Source organism: Cervus elaphus, chromosome 18, assembly GCF_910594005.1.
Source record: "Cervus elaphus chromosome 18, mCerEla1.1, whole genome shotgun sequence".
Taxonomy (NCBI): domain Eukaryota; kingdom Metazoa; phylum Chordata; class Mammalia; order Artiodactyla; family Cervidae; genus Cervus; species Cervus elaphus.
This window is the reverse complement of record NC_057832.1, coordinates 57990205-58011972: the sequence shown is the minus strand read 5'-3', so window position 1 is coordinate 58011972 and position 21768 is coordinate 57990205. Positions and strand designations below refer to the sequence as shown.

The following is a 21768-nucleotide window of genomic DNA, read 5'->3' as shown; positions in this document are numbered from 1 at the left end:
GGCGGCTGGTACACAGCCCGGGTTCCGGGAACCTGAAGGAGAGCGGACAAAATCTCAATGGACGCGGAGATGGATGCTTAGCTCAGCTAAGCGCGTACTGAGCCCTGCACACAAGCCCGCGGAGCCAAAGAAACTGCCACGGCTGGTCGCCAGGCGGCGGCTCCGCTGGTGCCCGCAGGCAAGTGCACGCACGCACGTCTCCCGGCCGCGCTCAGCCCTGCTCTATTGCGCATGTCTGGGGAGGGGGCGGAGCGGCGGCTGACGGGCAGGCAGAGGCCTCAGCGAGGCGGAGGAGCTCCTCCCCAGCCGGCCAGTAGACCCGGCCGCCCTGCGTCACTTCCGCTGGGGCGGGACGGAGCTGGGGGAGGGTGGCACCCCAGCTGCTGCCCTGGTGTTTGTGCTGGAAGCTCAGCTGATGCTGGCGGGCAGAGGGGACGCGCGTACGGGGGAAAGGCGCGTCGCCCCTGCCGCCCAAGTAGTTGCGGCCTGCATCCCGGTAGGTGGCCCGTGGGGGGCCGGCGGGACGGTCGGCGAGGGGAGAAGGCCGCGAGTCGCCCCGGGGACTCATTTGCCCCTCCGGGACTTCTTATCTCTCGTTGGAGGGCGCTTCCAGGGCGAGAGGGCGGGGAGACGCCCGGACCCGGGCTCCATAAGGCGACCGGGCACCGGAAGGGTCCGCCGGTCCCAGGCCTGAGGGGTGCGCGATGCTCTCCGCCTCTTCTGGCCTGGTGGGCTTTGCTGGTCCGCACGGCTCAGACTGTTTAGGTTTTTTTGGTCCCGCCCGGAGCTGTCAGTTCCACCCCCGAGCCTCGCAGCCGAGGTTCCCTGAGTCTCTCTGACTTCCCCTGGGCAGTAGGTGCTCCGGCAGGTCCCGGTTGCTTGTCAAAACCGCGTCCCTGTTCTACCTACATCATTCCCCACTGTCAGTACACCTGATGAGTCGGCTGCTCCAGGCTTTTAATTATCAGCAGTTTCTATGTCACCCCACCCACACTGAACTCTGTCTCTCGCTCCTGTTGCTTAATCGGTTTCAGATGTGTGCTGTTCAGTAGGTGAAGGTTTGTTGCACTGCTTCCAGTCGCTGTCATATAAGTCATCATGCGGGGAGGAGACTGGTTTCTATACCTAATACTATGATAACTTTAAATAAAAAGTGGTGACACCTAGGGAGAACTTAGATGAGGAACTATCACATAATCCTATTTAAAGTGGTGCTTTTTACTTCCGGTAACATCCCAGTGGAACTGCATCCCAATCTACAGTCCCGATTATTGAGCTTTCAAAAATGACAAAAGTAGGTTTTGGTGTATCGAGGAAATGCTGTTAAGACAGTGAAATACTAAGAATTTTTAAATCCGGGAGTTTTAGAAACATTTGTTGCACTGTGAACCGAGAGTTTAATGCCTCTTATGAGTCAAATATTTCATGCCCATTGTAGCTGTTTATGTCAAATCTCTTGTGCGCATTAGTTGTACTTTGAATATAAGAACATATTCTTACTTCATCATTTTTCTTAAACTTTTTTCTCAGTGTTGATCTTGTTTTTCTGTTCCTGGGTCAGATCTCAGTTAAAACCTTGAGAGCAATGTCGTTGTAACAAGTCATGTTGGATGAAAAGATCACTTTCACTAGTTTATATGTTTACTTGCTTCAAGTGCAGAGTTAATCAAGGTACATCTTTGAGTTGTTTTTTTGCTTAGTAATAATGACGGAGGATTTGTGCCAGAGGGTACTTACTGCTTCGTGTGTGGAGCATATATTTGTGAAAAGATCATAGAACTCTTAGCCGAACATCTTCCTGTCTTGTCTTACTTAGTTCTGACCTTTATTTCCCATGTCTTATATTTTATTTCATTCAGTGTCCAGTACTTTTTCTGACGTCCTGCCATTGCCCTGAGCTTTTCTGGATGTCTTTTCTCCTGTGCTTTTTTTTTTTTTTCCTGCTTGGCAAACTGCCTCTTCCTAACTCTGAATGGCTGTCAAGGCTCTATCCTTGTTCTCTCCACACCAGAATTTTAAAATTTGAAACCCAAGGAATACTTTAGTACTTCTGTAAATATCCTGAAATGTCTTGGAAAATATAGTGTATATATGCAGATAAGCATTTTTTTGAGGCAGAGAAAACTTTTATCAAACTCTGCGATCCCCAAATTCTGGAGAAGTATTACCTGTATACACCCTTCTTTGGTAAATCCAGTCTTATGATTTCAGCTGTCGCTGTGCTAGTAACTCCAAACATAAATCCAACAGCCGATGTTCCTGTAGTATGTCTCCATGTGAATGCCCCACTGTTTCTGCATTCTGTAAAACCAAGAGATTTTAATCAAATTGGCCCCCTTCCAAGCTATCTCATATCCACAAATGGCATTCTCCCTGGTTCTCTGATTAAAAACCCTTAAGTTATCTTGACACCTCCCTCTCCTGACCCTATTCTTTGCTGTCACCAAGTCCAGTGTTTCGCTGATTGCTCCGTTTTCAAAGTGTGGCTCAGAGCAGTAGTCATCTCCTGTAGTACTTTTATCTTAATCCAATCCAAACCTCTGTCACTTCATGTCTGCATAATTGCAGTATAACCAAGTGAAGTCCCCCATAAATTAATTCTTTCCATCCTTAGCGGAGCCTCCACCTAGCAATTCCTGAATTTCTTCTAGTTACAACTTCATCCCATTCCCCAGTGGTTGGTCTAGGCCTCACTCTTCTATTTATGCCTGCATCTGTATTTGTACTATCCTATAAATAGAGAGTCTGGTCCTCCTGCTTTTTTCTCAGTTGATGGTGGCACTTTACAGTTTATCTTCTTATCTGTTTGCAATCTAAGTTTTGTCTCAGCTCAATTTGCTCTCCAAACCCTTATCTGCATTTACTAGTGTGGTTTAGGAGCAGTTAAATTCAGCTTGTTGATTTTGTTGACAGCTCTTTTCGGCAGTTTTGGCCTGATAACTATCACTTCTAGAAGAGTGTTTTAAAATTGTATGATCATGAGATTGTCTAGACTTAATTGTTCCCCTTTTCAGATTTGCTTTATATACTGTATTTCTTTGCCAAGTTGATAGGTGTATTCTTGTTGGTCTTGAGGATTATCTCTTATTGGAAAGAAACAATGCAGATCCCTTATTGTAATCCTGGCTTTTATAGCTCTGTTCTCTGCTTGACCCTTGGGCCTGTGTCTACCATTTCTCCTATTTCTTACTTTACTTTAACTACCTTAATCTTACTATTCTTGAATAGACAAAGGTCATTCCTGTCTCCAAAGCTTTGGTTGCTTTTTCCTCTGCCTTGAGTGCTTTTTTCCTGGCTACTTTTAAATAATTTGCTTCCTCAGTTCATTCAGATCTCCAGTAACGTGTCAACTCAATTCTTCTGACTACATCAGCTGAAATAGCCGTCCCTGGGCCCTTTTCTACCCAGCCTCCAGCTTTATTTTTCTTCATGGTACTTCTCGATCTGTTGTTATACATTGTATCAGTTACTTGTTTATTAATAAGTTGTCTTGTTCTCCAAGACCTAGGAAACTGAGGTTTAATAACTGTCAATAAGTGGATTATTCCTTTTACTATGGAATAGTATGCCTTTTTAATCTTATTTAGTGTTTTTGCTTTAAGGTGCTTTTTGCTTTCTTTTGATTATATAGGCCTTGGTATATATTTCCCGTATTCCTTTTCAGCCTTTCTTTGTCATTATATTACAGTAACATCTAGTAACTAGCTTGTAGCTGGAATTTTCATTTCTAAAATTTTACTCTTCCTGTACATTTTGCACAGGTTTTTTTTTTTTTTTTTTTTTTTGCTGCCTTATTTTTGTTCTATCATTGAACGTCTTAAACCTACTTAATTTTTTTTCTATTGTTTCTAATCTCGGTTACAATTTTTCCTTCAGTGGGGATTGCTGAGTGAGAGAGTCTCTTGCCTGAGCTTTGGAAGTGTCCTTTATTTCTCAGGTATTTTTTTCTTTTTTTTTTTTTGGTAATAGCCACCCTGATAAGTGTGGGATATATACCTCATTTGGTTTTGATTTGTATTTCTCTGATATCAGTCATGTTGTTCATCTTTTCTTGTGCTTATTTACTGAATGTCTCTTTAGAGAAGGATGACATCTTTCATCTATTCAAGTCCTTTGCCCATTTTTTAATTATTTGATTTTTGTTGTTGAGTTACAGGAGTCCATTATTAGTTTTGAGTATAGCTTTTTTATCCACGAGTCCTTTAGATGTATTTTATCATGTATTTCTGCGTTGGAGATTGTGAAACTTTTGTGTTAATTCAGCTTATTACATTGACTGCAGATCCTGAGGGGTTCTGAAGAGTCAGCAAGGCAGATAGTTTTGCTTCTTTTCTTTCCTCCCCTCTACAGATTTTAAAATAGCATGTTCACGTGCAATTTGGAAAGATGTTAGTTCAGACTATCTTCTGAAGAGTCACAATGGGTTCTTGATTCCTGTCATTCTGTCTTGTCCCATTACTCCATCTGTCGAGATCTGCTGGAAGCGCCTTCCTAATGTCATTCCTTTGCTTAACATAGTTCATTGACAGTTCGATCTTTAATCTCTATGGCAAGATTGTCGGACCCTTCATAATCTGGCTCCTCCTGTCTTTGCAGTATCATCTTCAGCTTCTCCCTCATTATTGGCTCCCTGCTTATACTGTGTGTACTTTCTTAAATGCTTTTTTTTGTTTGTTTGTGTTTGTTTTCCGCATTATTTAGAATTCTCTCCTTCCCCTCTCATCTTTTACCATGTGATGAATTACTGTTTTGCCCAGTTTTCAGCATCTTTTTTTTTTTCAGACTTACCTGGATGTCTGCTCTGACTTTGTGTCTTCCATTCATATAGTACCATCTATTAAAGTGCATTGCATTGTTTTCTTAAATTACAAATACAATGCCTTCTCTTTGTAAATAATAGAATCCATCCAAAAGTAAAAGCCCTTCTCAAAAGCTGTTCTCTCGAAAGCCCTTCTCTTTCAATTCCACTTCTCAGTTCACAGGAATAAATAAACAGATGCTTACCCTTTCAGAATGTGTGTATGTGTGTGTAGCCACAGATTTCAGCTGCATATGTAGGTTTTTGTTTTCTTGTATTACATAATACCTTTGTGTCTACATCTGTGTATCCTTGTGTTATTGATATTCATACATAAGTTATTGCAGTTTGCCTTCCTCTCTATACTGTATATGAAGGATATATACATTGGATACAATGGATCATCTAGTTCCTAACTGCTATATAACATTACATTGTAATTCATTGTGTTGTATGTTATCTACCGTAGTTTATTTAACCATCCCTTTCTAGAAGACACTTAAGAGTTGTTTATCAGTGTTTTGATATTTCAAGCAATGTGGCAAAGAATGTGTATATATACCTGTACTCCTGTGCAGTTATTTCTGTAGGATAGATTCTTTATGGTGGAACTACTAATCAAAGAACATGTGCCTTTAAAATTTTAATAGATAGCTATTAAAATTTCCTTAGATTCTGTCAGGTAGCCCTTTGAGTCCCATTTCCCCAGGTTATTATCAGTACTGGATATTATCCATTATTTGCATTTTACCAATTGAAAGAACAAAATGTCTGTTTTAAATGGCATTCATGTTGTGGTTATGAGCCCCTGTCTGTTAGGTGTTACACATAGTTTTGGAGAAGGTGTCTAGTACTCTTGCCCGAAAAATCCCATGGACAGTCCATGGGGTCTCAAGGAGTTAGACTCTACTGAAGCGACTTAGCATGTATGCACATAGTTTATTCTAGTCTGACTTCTTTGCTTAAATGAGCAGTTACTACTAGACTGTGAAATCTTCTTTACAAGGCTATCTCAAGCTCTAAACTGAAAGTTTCTTGGTATCCTCTTTGTGGTCTCAGCATTTAGGACTATATCTGGCATCAAGTTGTTGAATGTGTGCCCAGCACACAGTGAGGCCAGACAAACTGAAATGTCCACGTTTGGAGTGGGAGAAGGGTTTATTGCAAGAGCCATAAAGCAGGCAGCTCCTGCTTGAAAGACCTGAACTCTGGTGGGTTTGGGGGAAGAGATTTTATAAGCAGAATTTGTGGGGGGCCTCTTCTGATAGGTTGAGGTGACAAAATGGTGTCCCAGGAATCTCAGTCATCAGCTTTCTGGTTCCAGCCAGTCTGGGTCTTGTGCTCAGCCTGACATTACCATCGTCTTCCTGGGGAGGGGCCTTAGTTCCCCTAGAAGAACTCAGAGATTTCTATCTGATTGTTATATACATCCCCCCAGGATAAACCAGGACCCTGCCCCATCTCTGCACTGATGTCTCTGCATTCCCTCACTCTCTTAATTAACTGTTTGAATCTGCCCTTTGGAACTCAGGGAGGGTCTCGGAGGCTGAAGGCCTTTTTCTTACAAACAAGAAATTGGGGACACAGAGGCTTTCATGCATCAGGGGGTCCCATAGGGTCCTACTTGGTTTGAGTCCCCCCTTTTCTTTGATATGCCTCAATCCTGAGGGGAACAGGTGTTGGACAGGAGAATAACATTTTGGATAGAAGTTAATAAATTCAGCAGAGGGACTCGGTTTCAGCGGGACTAAGTTTCAGATTAAATATTCTATAAATGGTTTGCAGTGAATAGGAGTATAAGACTTGACTATTGTCCTCAAAGAACTTAATGTCTAGTGTCACATAAACTAGTCGAGACTTCAATAATAAAGAAGAAAAACAGCAGAATATTTAAATTGTGTCAATGAAAAATTAATCAGTAGGTCTAAAAAAGAATTGGGAAATTTTATTTGAGCCAAATTTGAGGATTATAACCCAGGAAGAGTATCTCAGAAAACTCTGAGAACTGTTCCACCTGTTAGAAGTTGAGACACAGTTTATATAAGTTTTTTTGAAACAGAGGGCTGTACATAAAATAATGTGTATTGACAGTTTGCATAATCCAGACTTAAGTACCATCACAGTGGGCCATGGGACCCTTTACAAGGTCAAGAAAAGATGTTCTGTCTTGCTGATGTTGGGAGAATGTTGCTGTGAATGTGGAGCAGGGATTCCTGCTGGTGGGGGAGGTATGGTAGGTCGAGAGTGCAGGTAGAAAGGAGGCCAAGGGGCAGAGAAGAACTTTTATGTTTAAGTTTTCCTTGTCTTACCATGAATACAGATTTTGTTTCACAGTTGCATGTTCGGTCTTGTGTTTTGGAGACCTTATCTATCCGGTAGTTTCTCTAAATTAGTTTTCATGAAACATCCTACTACTCACTTTCTTTTCTCATTGATTTCTATACCAAAAGATTTAATTACCTTCTATTTGCTTAAAAATGAGATCTCTATTGCCATCATGAAAATATATTGTCCTATCTTCTTTTGAGACAAGTTGCTGAGTTTAGTTCAAGTAATGTAATGTATTTTATCTCTTCCCCAACTTCAGTTTTACCTTAAATCCTAATCTTTTTTTTTTTTCTTGCCATTTTAGGTAAGACCATGAATTATGGCATTTCTTAAATGAAGCATTCAGGAATGAAGTGAAAGTCATAACATATAGAAAATAAGTAATTTTTAAGTTATGTCTATTAATTTGACTATAGATCTATATTATATTTACCTCCTTAGTAATGCGAGAAGTCTTTGTGGGAAGCAGAGGAGCAAGCAGCTGCCTTTCTTGTGCTCACCTGAACATTACGGGAGGATAAGCCACATCAGTCTACAGAGAGGGATTCATACAAGCAGAATAAGATGTAAATGGACCAAAAGTGAAGCTCATTCTTGCAGTAAGCACTGTTCCCCCCTAAGCCACCATGGTTTACATCTTGGAATCTTGAGACTTAGCACTTCTGCTCCCAAGGGACTTACAAAAGTGAGCCCTCGTATGTCCCGTATTAAAAACACTTTGAACTCTGTTTCAAAGGCTGTCTTTGGCAAGCAAAATGAAATGATTTCTCGTTTAGCTCAGCTTAAGCCAAGTTCTCGAATATTAAGAAAAGTGACAGATAGCGGTTGGTTAAAACAGAAAAGCGTTAAACAAACCATCAAGTTTCTGAAAAAGTATAGTGACAAGTCAGCAGAAAAGAGTTCTCTTCCAGCAAAGGAAAGTCAGGTTATAGAGAAAGACAATATAGGTAAACCAAGCCTTTTTCATTACACAAATAATATAACCACAAAATTTGGAGAGTCATTCTACTTTTTGTCAAGTCATATTAATTCATACTTCAAGCGTGAGGAAAAAATGTCTCAACAGAAGGAAGATCAACATTTCCAGGAAAAATCAGAACTTGAACTTAAAAAGGTTGAAGATGAGAAACCCAGTTCTCCAGATCCTGGCATCCTATCTGATAAGAAGCTAGACTCAGAAGCTTCTTTATATTCTGAGGACAAGCCTGGAAGTCCCAGTGAGACACCTGAGGTTCTTCCCATTTCTACTAAACAGAGTATTGCTAACTTTCTGTCTCGTCCCACGGAAGGTGTACAAGCCTTAGTAGGTGGTTATATTGGTGGACTTGTCCCCAAACTAAAGTATGATTCAAAGAGTCAGTTAGAAGAGCGGGAAGAGGCGACAAAAGCCGAGCAGGCTGTCAGCAAAGACAAAAACATAGAGGAGAAAAGGCGGTTATCTCTTCAGCGAGAAAAGGCAAGTCGTAATTTATTGTGATTTTAAGTTTTAATTTTTATCAGATTTCTAAGTTTCATTTCCTTATGTGATTGAAGAACTTTGATCATCTGTTGGTATCACTGGAGCAGTTTTCAGACTTGAATCATACATACTTTAATATGTCGTTGCAGATCATTGCCAGAGTGAGTATTGATAACAGAACCCGGGCGTTAGTTCAAGCATTAAGAAGAACAACTGACCCAAGGCTCTGCATTAATAGAGTTGAAGAACTGACTTTCCATCTTCTAGAATTTCCTGAGGGAAAAGGAGTGGCTGTCAAGGTAATTTTGATTACCTTTAGTCTGGTTTTTTCTTGGAATAAAAGTACTAGTAAATCTTCTGAAATGGGAAGGGCAACACCTTTCTTTTTTTTTTTTTCATGGTTTTATCATACATGTGGTGTTTTACATACTTAGTAATTGCCCATTTATTTTGTGATATGCATTGCACTAAATGCTCATTTTTCTTCTGTCATTTGTTATGCTCCTAGTACTCATATTTGTTTGTACTTTTAAGATACTTCCAAGATAAGAAGATATATCTAGTGTATTAGTTGAATTACCTAATAGCTACCAAGGTTTTCTTAAATGCAATGTTAAGTGTTCATGCTGTGCAGCTACTGTTCGGACAGGAGTTGTAATTCATAAGTAAAACCATTACTTGTTTTTATTTCATGATCTTTTTGTATTTGAAAGTCTAAAAATTTTTATGATCTTATTGGCAGTTGAACGTGTGATTCTATTAATAAAACAAATAGATTTTCTTTGCCTCAGTTTTTTCAAATATAAAACAGTGAAAGTAATTTAGATCTATTTAAGTAGACTGTTTTCATGGTAGCATGCGTGCTAAGTCGCTTCAGTTGTGTCTGACTCTCTGCGACCCCATGGACTGTAGCCCGCCAGGCTCCTCTGTCTGTGGAGTTCTCCAGGCAAGAGTACTGGAGTGGGTTGTCATTCCCTTCTCCAGGGGATCTTCCCAACCCAGGGATCGAACTTGTCTCATGCCTCCTGCATTGGCGGGCAGGTTCTTTACCACTCGTGCCACCTGGGAAGCCCTGAAATGCCATAAAATGTGAATGATGTCTCTACCTCAATGCTATGATTATTTGTAACATATAATTAACAATTTGGACATGTCATATAAAGAATGGATAGTGTTAATATTTTGTTAGAGATCCATCAGTGCTTATTTTTTACTTGCCATCCAAAAAATTGTCAGTTAACTTAGTTCATATTTATTCAACAGTTTGATAACAATCTTGCTAAAAAGTTACACATTTTTAATTAATTTTCCCTCAAATTTCATACAATACATATATTGTAATAGCTAAACTTTAGAATATCATGTTCATAGAATTTGTAATTATCTTTCATATATGTATAATCTCTTACCTAAAAGATAAATTTTCCTAATATGGATATGCTTTTAAGTCATTTTAACATTTGGGTGATACACTGAAAGCAAACGTCTAAGAAAAATATGCATACTTTAAAGAACTTTTAAGAAAAACATTTTATTGAAGTATGATACACATGCAATTGTAAGTATAAAGCTCAATGAGTTTTCATACACCTTCACATAGCCAGCACCCAGATGAAGAGTAGAATTTGTCAGCACTTCAGAAGTTTCCCCTGGACTCCATTTCAATCATAGTCTCCCAAAAAAGGATCACAAGTTAGTTTTGTCTGGTTTTGTACATTATGTAAACTGTTGTTTCTGTCGCTCAGCACACTGGTAGGAATCTTTTAGATTGTTGCGGGTAGTTGTAGGTCATTCATTCTTGTTTCTTTTGTATTCCATTGTATGAATGTATTGCAGCTTATTTACTCATGGTAGTGTTGATGGATTTCTGGATAGTTTTCAGTTTTAGTCTCTTGTGACCTGTTTTGTTAATAGAAACTTTGAGAACTCATAACTGACCTTAAATCCAGGGACCCTTCAATACCTTGGAGAAATCTGATATATATTTTCTTGTAGACTGACTAACCTTCTGAGCTTACCTAGCTTCCTTTTTGTTGGTATTGTTGATATATTCCTTCTTCCTTTTTGTTTCTTGCACATTGGAATTTAAATATAAAGACTTGATTGCGTTGAGTGTTTTCTTGTTGGAACACACTGCAGATGATATTATTCACCGTATATTGCATCATGTCAAAACATAATTGGTTAAACAACGATTAGTAATAGTGAGGTTACCACTGAATTTGGAAGATTACAGTCTTATCTTTTCACTGTACAGTTAGGCTAAAAATATTAGTCCACCAACTGTTAACCTAATTGTTTCCAAAACTTGTCATTTTATTAGGGTTGCAGAATGATAAATTTCTAATTCTGTCATTCCTTCTGCCTTATAATTGACATGTTCCTGTAAAGTAGAGCTTTCTTCACCCAGCTAAAGCTATTTAGTTACTCTCAGAAATCAATGTTTCGGGAAAAGTAAAAGAAATGTGTAATTTCTTTCTACTTAGTCTCCAGTTTTCAAAGTAAAGAGTTTGCTCTAAAAGCTGCTTCAATGGTGAGATGAATCCTTGGTGTTTTTTTCCTTTTATTATCATTATGAACTCATAATTTTTCATAAGTTGTGTTTCCATAATCTTTCCCTCATCCTTTTTTTTAAATGTGTAATTTATTTTAACTTTGACTAGTAGGGTGCCCTTCAAGCTGTTTCTTGTGTCTTTTTTGAAATTTTTGTAAAAATATTATACAGAGAAAATGTATATACTATAAGTATACAGCTCCATAAATTTTCAAAAATTGAACACATCTATATAACATCCACCCAGTTAAGAAACAGAATGTTTCCAAAAGCCTCTCTATACTCCTTTCCAATCATTATCTTTAAAAAGACTGACCAGTTTTCTAGCAGTATAGATTAGTTAGTAGTACCTCTTTCTGCTTGTTATATAAATGGAATGATACTGAATGTGCTCTTTTATGCCCCCCCACCCCCATCAGCATTATGTTTGTGGAAACCTTCTATACTGATGAGTGTAGCTAAGAAACCTTTATTCTCATTGTTATGTATTCTGTTGAATGATATAGTGCAATGTAGCGGACATTTGGATAGCTTCCTGTTTGGAAATATATAGGAATAGTACTTCTGGGATGTCTCTTTTGGAAAACGTAAGAGTAGTCCTGCTTGGGCTTCCCTGGTGGCTCAGCAGTAAAGAGCCTGCCTGCAATGCAGCAGACCAAGGTTTCATCCCTAGGTTGTGAAGATACCCTGGAGGGGGATGTGGCAACCCACTCCAGTTTGCTTGCATAGAGAATCCCTTGAAGAGAGGTTCTTGGCAGGCTGCAGCTGATAGGGTCGCACAGTCAGACACGACTGAAGCCACTCAGCAACAGCAGCAGCTGCAGTCCTGCTTATAGAATATGCCTGTTCTCATCTTAGTGGGTACTGCCAGGTGGTTTTGCAAAGTGCTTTTGTCAGTTGATACTTTCACCAGGATTGTATGAGCCTTCTGGTTATGCTTCCTCCTCTCTAATGCCTTATTTTATCTTCTTATTTTAGCCATTTTGTTAGATGTTTAGTGATTTAAATTGTGGTTTTAATTTGTACTTCTCTGGTAACTGAAGTTCAGCAGCTTTCCAGTGTTTATTGGCCATTTGTTTACTGCTGAAGCTGAAGCTCCAATACTTTGGCCACCTGATACAAAGAACTGACTCATTGGAAAAGACCCTGATGCTGGGAAAGATTGAAGGCAGGAGGAGAAGGGCATGAGAGAGGATGAGATGGTTGGATGGCATCATCAACTTCATCAGACGTGAGTTTGAGCAAGCTCCAGGAGTTGGTGATGGACAGGGAAGCCTGGCATGCTTCAGTCCATGAGGTCGCAAAGAGTTGGACATGACTGAGTGACTGAGCTGAACTGTTTACTGCCCTCATGAAATGCCTAGGCCAGGTCTTATTCATTTTTCTGTTGGGTTGATCAGCCTTTTCTATTTGATCTGGAAATTTTCTTTATTAATTATGGATATGTCTTTATATATTATAACACCTGTATATGTTATACATGTATGTGTCTTATAAATATATTCGTCTACTCTGTGGGTTACCTTTCACTCTCTCTAATGGTTTTTGATGAGTAGATGTTCTTAATTTTAATATACTACAGTTTATAAATATTTTCCTTATGATTAGCACTTTGTGTCCTATTTATGAAATCTTTACCTGTTTTAACATCAGGCAAAGATTTATCCTGTGTTTGGTTCTGAAACTTTATTGCTTTCACTTTTACATATATACTATTATAGAATATCATATACTATCTAGAATAGGTTTGATTGTATAGTGTGAGGTAGGAGCCTTGATTTTATGAAATGCCTATATCCAGTTGACCTAGCACCATTTATTGAAGAGTGTCATTGTAAATCAGGTGATTATTTATGGATATATTTTTGAACACTGTATTCTTTTCTGTTAATACATTGTTTATCCTTGTTTAAATATTGTACTGTCTAATTTATTGTGTGTGTTAGTCGCTCAGTCATTTCTGACTCTTTGCAACCCCATGGATTGTAGCCCACCAGGCTCTCTGTCCTTGGAATTCTCCAGGCAGGAATACTGGATTGGGTTGCTATTTCCTTCTCCAGGGGAACTTCCCAACCCAGGGATCAAACCTGGCTCTCCTGCTTTACCGTCTGAACTACTATGGAAGCCCAATTTATTGTAGCTTTGTAATAAATTTGATGTCTGTAGTATAACTCTTCCAGCATTGTTCTTCCTCTTAGTAATTGGCTTAGTTATTCTTGGCACTTGTGCTTCTGTATAAATTTGAGAATCAGCTTTGTTGTTTTTCAGTTGCTCAGTTGTGTCGATGCTTTGTGACCCCATGGATTGCAGCACGCCAGGATTCCGTGTCCCTCACCATCTCATGGAGCTGCTCAGATTCATGTCCATTGAGTTGGTGATGCCATCCAATCATCTCATCCTCTGCTGTCCCTTTCTCCTCCTGCTTTTTATGTTTACCAGCATCAGGGTCTTTTCCAATGAGTTGGCTGTTCGCATCAGGTGGCCAAAGTATCAGAGCTTCAGCTTCAGCATCAGTCTTTCCAATGAGTATTCAGGATTGATTTCCTTTAGGATTTACTGGTTGGATCTCCTTGCATTCCAAGGGACTCTCAAGAGTCTTCTCCAACACCACAGTTCAAAAGCATCAATTCTTCAGTACTCAGCATTCTTTATCTTCCAACTTTCACATCTGTATATGACTGTTGGAAAAACCATAGCTTTGACTATATGGACCTTTGTTGGCAAAGTAATGTCTCTGCTTTTTAATACACTGTCTAAGTTTGTCATAGCTTTCCTTTCAAGGAGCAATGATCTTTTAATTTCATGACTGCAGTCACTGTCCACAGTGCTTTTGGAGCCCAAGAAAATAAAGTCTTTCACTATTTCCATTGTTTCCCCATCTATTTGCTCTGAAGTGCTGGGACTGGATGCCATGATCTTTGTTTTTTGAATGTTGAGTTTTAAGTCAGCTTTTTTACTATCCTCTTTAACCTTTATCAAAGGCTCTTTAGTTCCTCTTTGTTTCTGCTGTAAGGGTGTTGTCATCTGCATATCTGAGGTTATTGATGTTCCTCCCAGAAATCTTAATTCCAGCTTGTGCTTCATTCAGCCCACATTTCACATGATATACTCTGTATATAAGTTAAATAAACAGAATGACAATATACAGCCTTGACACATTCCTTTCCCAATTTGGAACCAGTCTGTTGTCCCATGTTTGGTTCTCATTGTTGCTTCTTGACCTGCATACAGGTTTCTCAGGAGGCAGGTAAGGTGGTCTGGTATTCCCATCACTTTCAGAATTTTCCATACTTCGTTGTGATTCACACAGTCAAAGTCTTTAGTATAGTCAATGAAGTAGAAGTAGGTGTTATTCTGGAATTCTCTTGCTTTTTCTATGATCCAATGGATGTTGGCAATTTGATCTCTGGTTCCTTTGCCTTTTCTAAATCCAGCTTGAACATCTAGAAGTTCTTGGTTCACATACTGTTGAAGCCTAGCTTGGAGGATTTTGAGCATAATCTTACTAGCATGTGAAATGAGTGCAGTTGTGCAGTAGTTTGAACATCGTTGGCATTGTCCTTTGGGATTGGAATGAAAACTGACCTTTCACAGTCCTGTGGCCACTGTTGAGTTTTCCAAATTTGCTGGCATATTGGGTGCAGCACTTTCACAGCGTCATCTTTTACGATTTGAAATAGCTCAGCTGGAGTTGCATCACCTCCGCTAACTTTGTAGTAATGTTTCCCGAGGCGCATTTGACTTCACAGTCCAGGATGTCTGGCTCTAGGTGAGTGATCACGCCATCATTGTTATCCAGGTCATTAAGATCTCTTTTGTATAGTTCTTCTGTGTACTCTTGCCACCTCCTCTTAATATCTTCTGCTTCTGTTCGGTCTGTACCATTTCTGTCCTTTTTTATGTCCATCTTTGCACGAAATGTTCCCTTGGTATCTCTAATTTTCTTGAAGAGATCACTAGTCTTTCTCATTCTATTGTTTTCCTCTATTTCTTTGCATTGGTCACTTAGGAAGACTTTCTTGTCTCCCCTTGCTATTCTTTGGAACTCTGCATTCAGATGGGTTTATCTTTCCTTTTCTCTTTTGTCTTTCACTTCTCTTCTTTCCTCAGCTATATGTAAGTCCTCCTCATACAACCTTTTATTTCTTCATTTTTTTTTCTTGGGGAATTTGATACTATCAAAAAAATTTAAAAATAAGAAAATCATACTGAGATTACATTAAATTTATGGAGTAATTGTGGTGAATTAAGTCTTTACAGTAGTGTCTTCCAAGCCTTGAAAATCATGTCTTCTTCCATTTATTTGGACTGTTTTTATTTTCCCTCAACGTCTTAGTCTATTCAGGTTGCTGTGTTATAACAAATGCCACCAACTGGGTAGCTTAGAAACAGCAGACAGTTATTTCTCAGAGTTCTGAAAGCTGGAAGTCCAAAATCAAGGTGCCAACATGATTGCTCTTGAAGATGGCCCTCTTCCTGGTTCACAGCGGGTGCTTTCTCACTGTGTCCTCACCTGGTGGAGTCTCCAAGGGCTCTCTCTGGAGCCTCTTTCATAAGGGCACTAATCTGATTCATAAAGGCTCCATCCTCATGACCAAGCACATCCCAAAGGCTTCACTTCCTAGTACTGTCATTTTGGGAGAGTTAAGATTTCAACATATGAAATTTTGAGAAGACACAAATATTCAGACCAGGGCACTTAATATTTAAAAACTTTTCAATGTAGGTGTCTTATATATCTTTTGTTAGATTTTTTGAAAATTTAATTCCTAGATATGTGAGAGATTTGGGTTTGATCCCTGGGTAAGGAAGATGCCCTGGAGGAGGAAATGGCAACCCATTCCAGTATTCTTGTCTGGAGAATTCCACGGACAGAGGAGCCTGGTGGACTACAGTCCATAGGATTGCAAAAAGTCAGACGGGACTGAGTCGGACGGGACACACACACACATATACACATATGTTTGGGGATAGTAATTTTATTTTTGTTATTTTTATTCTATTATAATACCATCAAGATCACCTTTTGGTGTTTGGTCATTTGGTACCAGATTCACATACCTTATAATTTTCCTGGATGCTAGATGTTGTAAATTTTAAATATTGCATAGGCTCTAGACCATATCAGATGATTTCTTTTTCCAGAGATAGTCTGTTTGTTCCTTTACTTGATATACAGAGTGAGGCACTGATAGCTTCAGTTAAGTTAGGGTCAGAGCTGCGTCATGGCTGGCTTACAATTGGCTGACACCTCTAGTTTACCCAATTTTTAGGGTATGTTCTTCTAGGACTTTTAGTTGAGAACCTGGCGTGCTGTCTACCACCACCACCCTCTTGACCACTAAAATCTCAAAACTACAGAAAATCCCATTCTCACATTCAGAGTTTTTCATTCTAGCTTTTGAACTTGTCATTCCACATAAAGAATCTAGCAAATGTCTTGAGGTGAAACCAGTCATGTGATTGAGGCCCGTCAAGGCTTCAGTATTGTGGCTCCAGACCCTTGAGATTCTAAATGCTCAGCTGATTTCTCTGGCCTCCATTCATGGCCCGCTGTGGGAACCAAGCCCAGCTTTTCAATCCTTTTTTTCTTCCCCAAATCAGCAAGTGCCTCAAGGGAAGAAAAGTTATACTTCCCAGCAGTTATCCCCCTTTCAAATCTGATTTATCATAGTAGACAGAATGATTGCAGCCTTGTGAGGTCACTTGATTTACTGAACGACAGGGAAGTCTGGCCTGCTGCAGTCCAGGGGGTCATAAAGGATTGGACATGACTGAACAACGGCAAAGCACAAGTATAGCTGTGACTCAATTGTTCTCTTAAACTTGGGGTGCTGACAAGATGAGATGCTTCTGTATAGTAGCTAGAGAAGCTCAGGTAAACTCAACATAGAACCCCTAGGATTTATTTAGTCTCCTGCCTTTGATCAACAATATGAAGTTGAATGCTTAGAATCTTGAGGTCTCAGGTTTGTTTAAACTAATTACTTGTTTGTAATGGTCACCCTTTGCCTTCTACCTTAGTTTTATTTATTAACGCTTGTTCATATTTCACAATGAGCTACCCTTGTATTCCATATGCAGTATACATGAGATAGTTTATTTTTTTCTGTTAATAACAAGTTTAATTTCCAATAATTACTATGAAGCAATTTCATCCTCTTTAGGATTTGGACAAAATATTGTATGAACTATATTATATTAACCTTTTGTTGTGACAGCACTTTGTAAATTTGTGTTAATAAGCAAATGGCATTTTCTCTAATTTTTAAGCACTGAACCTTTTAAAAAATATTTGGATTGAAGTTAATTTTTGGCCTGGGTATTAGGACAGATACATTCTAGATATTAGTTGACAGTAATATGTGAAAAGCTAGTCTATCATTTAAGATTACTGAGAAAGTAATAAACACTGGCATTCTGATTACATGAGATGATCTACATGTGTTGATTAAAAACAATGATATATTTTCACTCTTGTGACAAAAGCAGCAAAATGTCTTTACTTTCAATATAGGAAAAAATTATTCCTTACTTACTACGACTGAGACAAATTAAGGATGAAACTCTACAGGCTGCAGTTAGAGAAATTTTGGCCTTAATTGGCTATGTGGATCCAGTGAAAGGAAGAGGAATCCGAATTCTCGCAATTGATGGTGGAGGAACCAGGTAAAGCTAGAAAAGTGATTTTTTAAAAATTCTTTTTACCGAAGTTAGTTGATTTGCAATGTTGTTTTAATTTTTGCTGTATAACAAAAGTGATATGCAGTTATAACATACATACATTCTTTTTTTAATATATTCTTTTCCATTATGGTTTATCATAGAATATTGAAAAGAGTTCTCTGTGCTGGTCAGTAGGACTTTGTTGTGTATCCATTCTGTATATAATAGCTTATATCTGCTAACCCCAGACTCCAACTCCATCTCTCCCCAACCCTCATCCCCTTGGTGACTATAAGACTGTTTTTTCTGTCCATTAGTGTATTAGAAAAATGATCTTTTTAAAACTATAGATCCTAAATTAAAAAAATAAAACTACCATATTATCCAACAATTTCACTTTCTGAGTATTTATCAGAAGAAAATGAAAACACTAATTATTAGAAAAGATATCTGTACCTTTGTTTGTTACAACATTATTTACGGTAGCCAAGATGTAGAAACAATCTGTGTCCATTGATGGATGAATGTGTAAAGAATATATGAAGGATATGTATATACACACACACAGGAATACTGCTTAGCCATAAAAATGAATGAAATGTCATTTGTGACAGCATAGGTAGAACTTGAGGTTATTTTGCTAAGTGAAATAAGTCAGACAGGGAAAGACAAATACTGTTTGATTTTACTTATATATGACATATAAGAAAGGAAAACTACATGTAAATCCATGGCTGATTCATGTCAATGTATGACAAAAACCACTACAATATTGTAAAGTAATTAGCCTCCAACTAATAAAAATAAATGGAAAAAAAAAAAAAGAAACGAAAACAAAGCAAGAGAAAACTCAAAGACTCAGAGAAGAGCTCGGTGGTTGCCATATGGAAGGCAGGTTGGAGGGTGGGTGAAATGAGTGAAGAGAAGTGAAAGGTACACATTTCCAATTATGAAATAGGTAAGTCATGGGGATATAGTGTGCAGCATAGGAACTGTAGTTAATAATATTGTATTCGCAAATTTGAAAGTTGCTTTAAAAAGTAAATCTTAAATGTTCTCATCATAAGGAAAAAAATTTATACTTTATATGGTGACAGATGGGGTGGTCATTTTGCAGTGCATACAAATGTTGAATCATTGCATTGCACATGTGAAACTGGTACAATGTCGTATGCAGTTATACATCAATTGAAAAAAAAGCATACCTATAGATCAGTTCAATTGTAAGAATTTTTTAAACTGATTCAGTATAATTATGTCATTAAAAAATCAAATTCTAAAGTGAAACATAAAATTATTTTTCTTGATTTACTGATTTATCAATCTAAGAACTTTTAATTCTAAGAACTTCTTTTAATATATACCTGAATTTCCTTTTATTTTAATGTGACCTAGTCTTTATGTTTTAGTTTGATCTTCTCAGACATTTTTGGTAGTTGAGGACAGTTTATCAACCATGATTCTCTTACAGTTTTGGCAGTGTTGTATAATGTTACCTTTCTTTTATTGTGTGTATCTTACCTATATGTATTAGTCAACTAGTAATAAAGTGATTGTTAGAAAAGGAGCCTATGTCGGTAACTTCGACTCCCTACATCTTGTAGATGCCGGTTCTGGTGTACACAGGAGATATTTAATGCATTCTTAGCTCAGAAGGAGATTTTACCATCTCCTTTCACCAATTGGTAAAATTCACCAGTTTCACCATCAGACTCCTTTCTTACTACTGGCAATCCATCCATGCTTGCTAATTGTGTAGTTCCTTATTATTTGTTGGCTAGACACTTTGGCTTGGTTTTATAAATCTTTTCCCCCTAAAATTTCTAGCTTGTGTTCTACTTCCCTGCTATCTCTACTCTTCCCTTAAGAGAGAACAACTAGAAAAACAGAAATGTATAATGTGTGCTATGAAGAAAAATAAGGCAAAGTGAAGGGATAGAGCATAACAGTGCTGTTTTTAAAGAGTGATCATGATTGTGAGTCTTTGAAGAAATAACATTTGAGTTGAGATCTGAAATAAGAACCTTAAAGAGCATTCAAATGTCTGTTTAGAGTGAGGGATCTATAGAGTGAAAAGAGGTTTGTGACGAAAGAGTATTTGATTTCGTTTTATTAGTCAATACAGGGAAGAAATTGAAGTGAAGACATTTGGGAAAATCCAGAGATTGGTTAGGATGAGGGTGGGTTGAGGTCAGTGATTATCTCCACTGGAGATGATTTTGCCCCCTGGAGAATATTTGTCAGTGTCTGGAGACATTTTTTCCTTATTACAACTGGGGGATCCCTGCTTTAATTTAGTGAGAGGAGAACAATTGGTGCTAAATATCCTGCAATGCCTGGAATAGTTCCTACAGCAAAGGAATATCTTGCCCAAAATGTCAATGATGTTGCTGTTGGGAAACCCTGGTTTAGGGGACTATGAGAAAGCAGCTAGGGTGGGAAATTTGTATAGAACGAGTAAGATAAGAAGGCTCATGGGAAAAGGAACCCATGCCCTGTATTTCTTTTACAAAACAGAGCCTGGTACAGCATTAAACATAGAATTGACCTAGAAATAATACTGATTTTAAAATTTGTCCAGAATTACTTTATGAATACTGCATTTTAAAAACAGTTTTCTTCTGGCTTATAGAAGTAAAACTTAGGAGGAGAAAAAAATATAAAGAGAAACAAGCCAAACATAACAGTCATATCTCATGTATCCAAGATTATTTTTACTATTTTGATTTATTTCTTCAAATATTTTTTCTGTATGAATATATATATATGTGCATGTGTGTGTGCATGTTTTATTTTCCTTTTCATAAGATAACAGAGGGCACACTGTTAAATATATTTTATCCGGCATGATCTTTAATTCTTCATGTCTCACATTAAAGGCACATTAAATCTGCAGTGTCTCTCATAAACCATCTTATCAGCTGTCTTCGAATTTACATTATTTCTACAATTAATAATAATCTTTCATTTTCTACTTTAATAATACAGTATTTTCTAGTGACTTTGTGCTTGCAATATCAAAGCACAATTTGACACTAAATTTTATTTTATGGTACCAGATTAATACTGTGTTCTCTGCTCCACACCTTGTTTTGAGGCTAAAACTTTTAATTGTATATGTATGTCCTCCAGTATTGAGGATTGTCCACCTGTTACACACACCCTAAATTGGCCTGTATCTCCTAGGCTGTTTCATCTTTCACATTTGAAGCTACTTGGTGCCTTTGGTGAGGATTCAGAAATGAACAAAGTCAGCAGCATAAATTAATACCTCCTTAGTGCAGAACCTTGTCTTGAGATAGTTGAGAGTTTTTTAAAAAAATGGATAAATAAAGCTTAAAAATATGACTGATGAGTTACAGAAAATGAAATGTGTAGAGGCACAGGTTACCAACCATGTTGGTAAGTGGAGAAACGAATGCATGACATCCCAAAACCGGTGAATACAGAGTTTAAGGAATTTTCAGAGTTATAGTGTCTGCTAAAATACCTTATATTGCCATATCTTCATTGTCTTATTTAAAGAGATACTAGTGTCAATTCAAAATGTGCTGCCGTAACCCAGGTTTTAATACCATTATTTAGATACTGTATTTTCAAAAGCAATCCAGAAACCTTTGGCAATTTTAACTGATGCTAATTTATATTACTAGTTTTCATGTTAGCCTATAAACTAGAAAACCAGGGATTGTTTTAGTCAATAGATTCAGTTCAGTTCAGTTCAGTCACTCAGCCGTGTCCGACTCTTTGCGACCCCCTGAATCGCAGCACGCCAGGCCTCCCTGTCCATCACCAACTCCCAGAGTCTACCAAAACCCATGTCCATCGAGTGGGTGATGCCATCCAGCCATCTCGTCCTCTGTTGTCCCCTTCTTCTCCTGCCCCCAATCCTTCCCAGCATTAGGGTCTTTTCCAATGAGTCAACTCTTTGCATGAGGTGGCCAAAGTGTTGGAATTTCAGCT

The 21768-nt window shown here is 38.3% G+C and overlaps 1 protein-coding gene across 2 annotated transcripts in view; it reads left to right on the top strand.

Moving 5' to 3' along the window:
* Nucleotides 1-350: 350 nt before the first annotated feature.
* The window catches only part of PNPLA8 (patatin like phospholipase domain containing 8), a 42821-nt gene continuing 21403 nt past the window's right edge, over nucleotides 351-21768 (top strand). Inside the window, exons 1-4 of one of the 2 annotated variants that reach the window (XM_043872381.1) lie at nucleotides 351-496; nucleotides 7568-8582; nucleotides 8735-8884; nucleotides 17657-17808. In XM_043872381.1, the coding sequence (XP_043728316.1) occupies nucleotides 7824-8582; nucleotides 8735-8884; nucleotides 17657-17808 (1061 nt within the window). In that variant the 5' untranslated portion in view covers nucleotides 351-496; nucleotides 7568-7823. Of the gene's footprint in view, nucleotides 497-7430; nucleotides 8583-8734; nucleotides 8885-17656; nucleotides 17809-21768 lie in introns of both variants that reach the window. The other variant, XM_043872380.1, reaches the window with a different exon arrangement.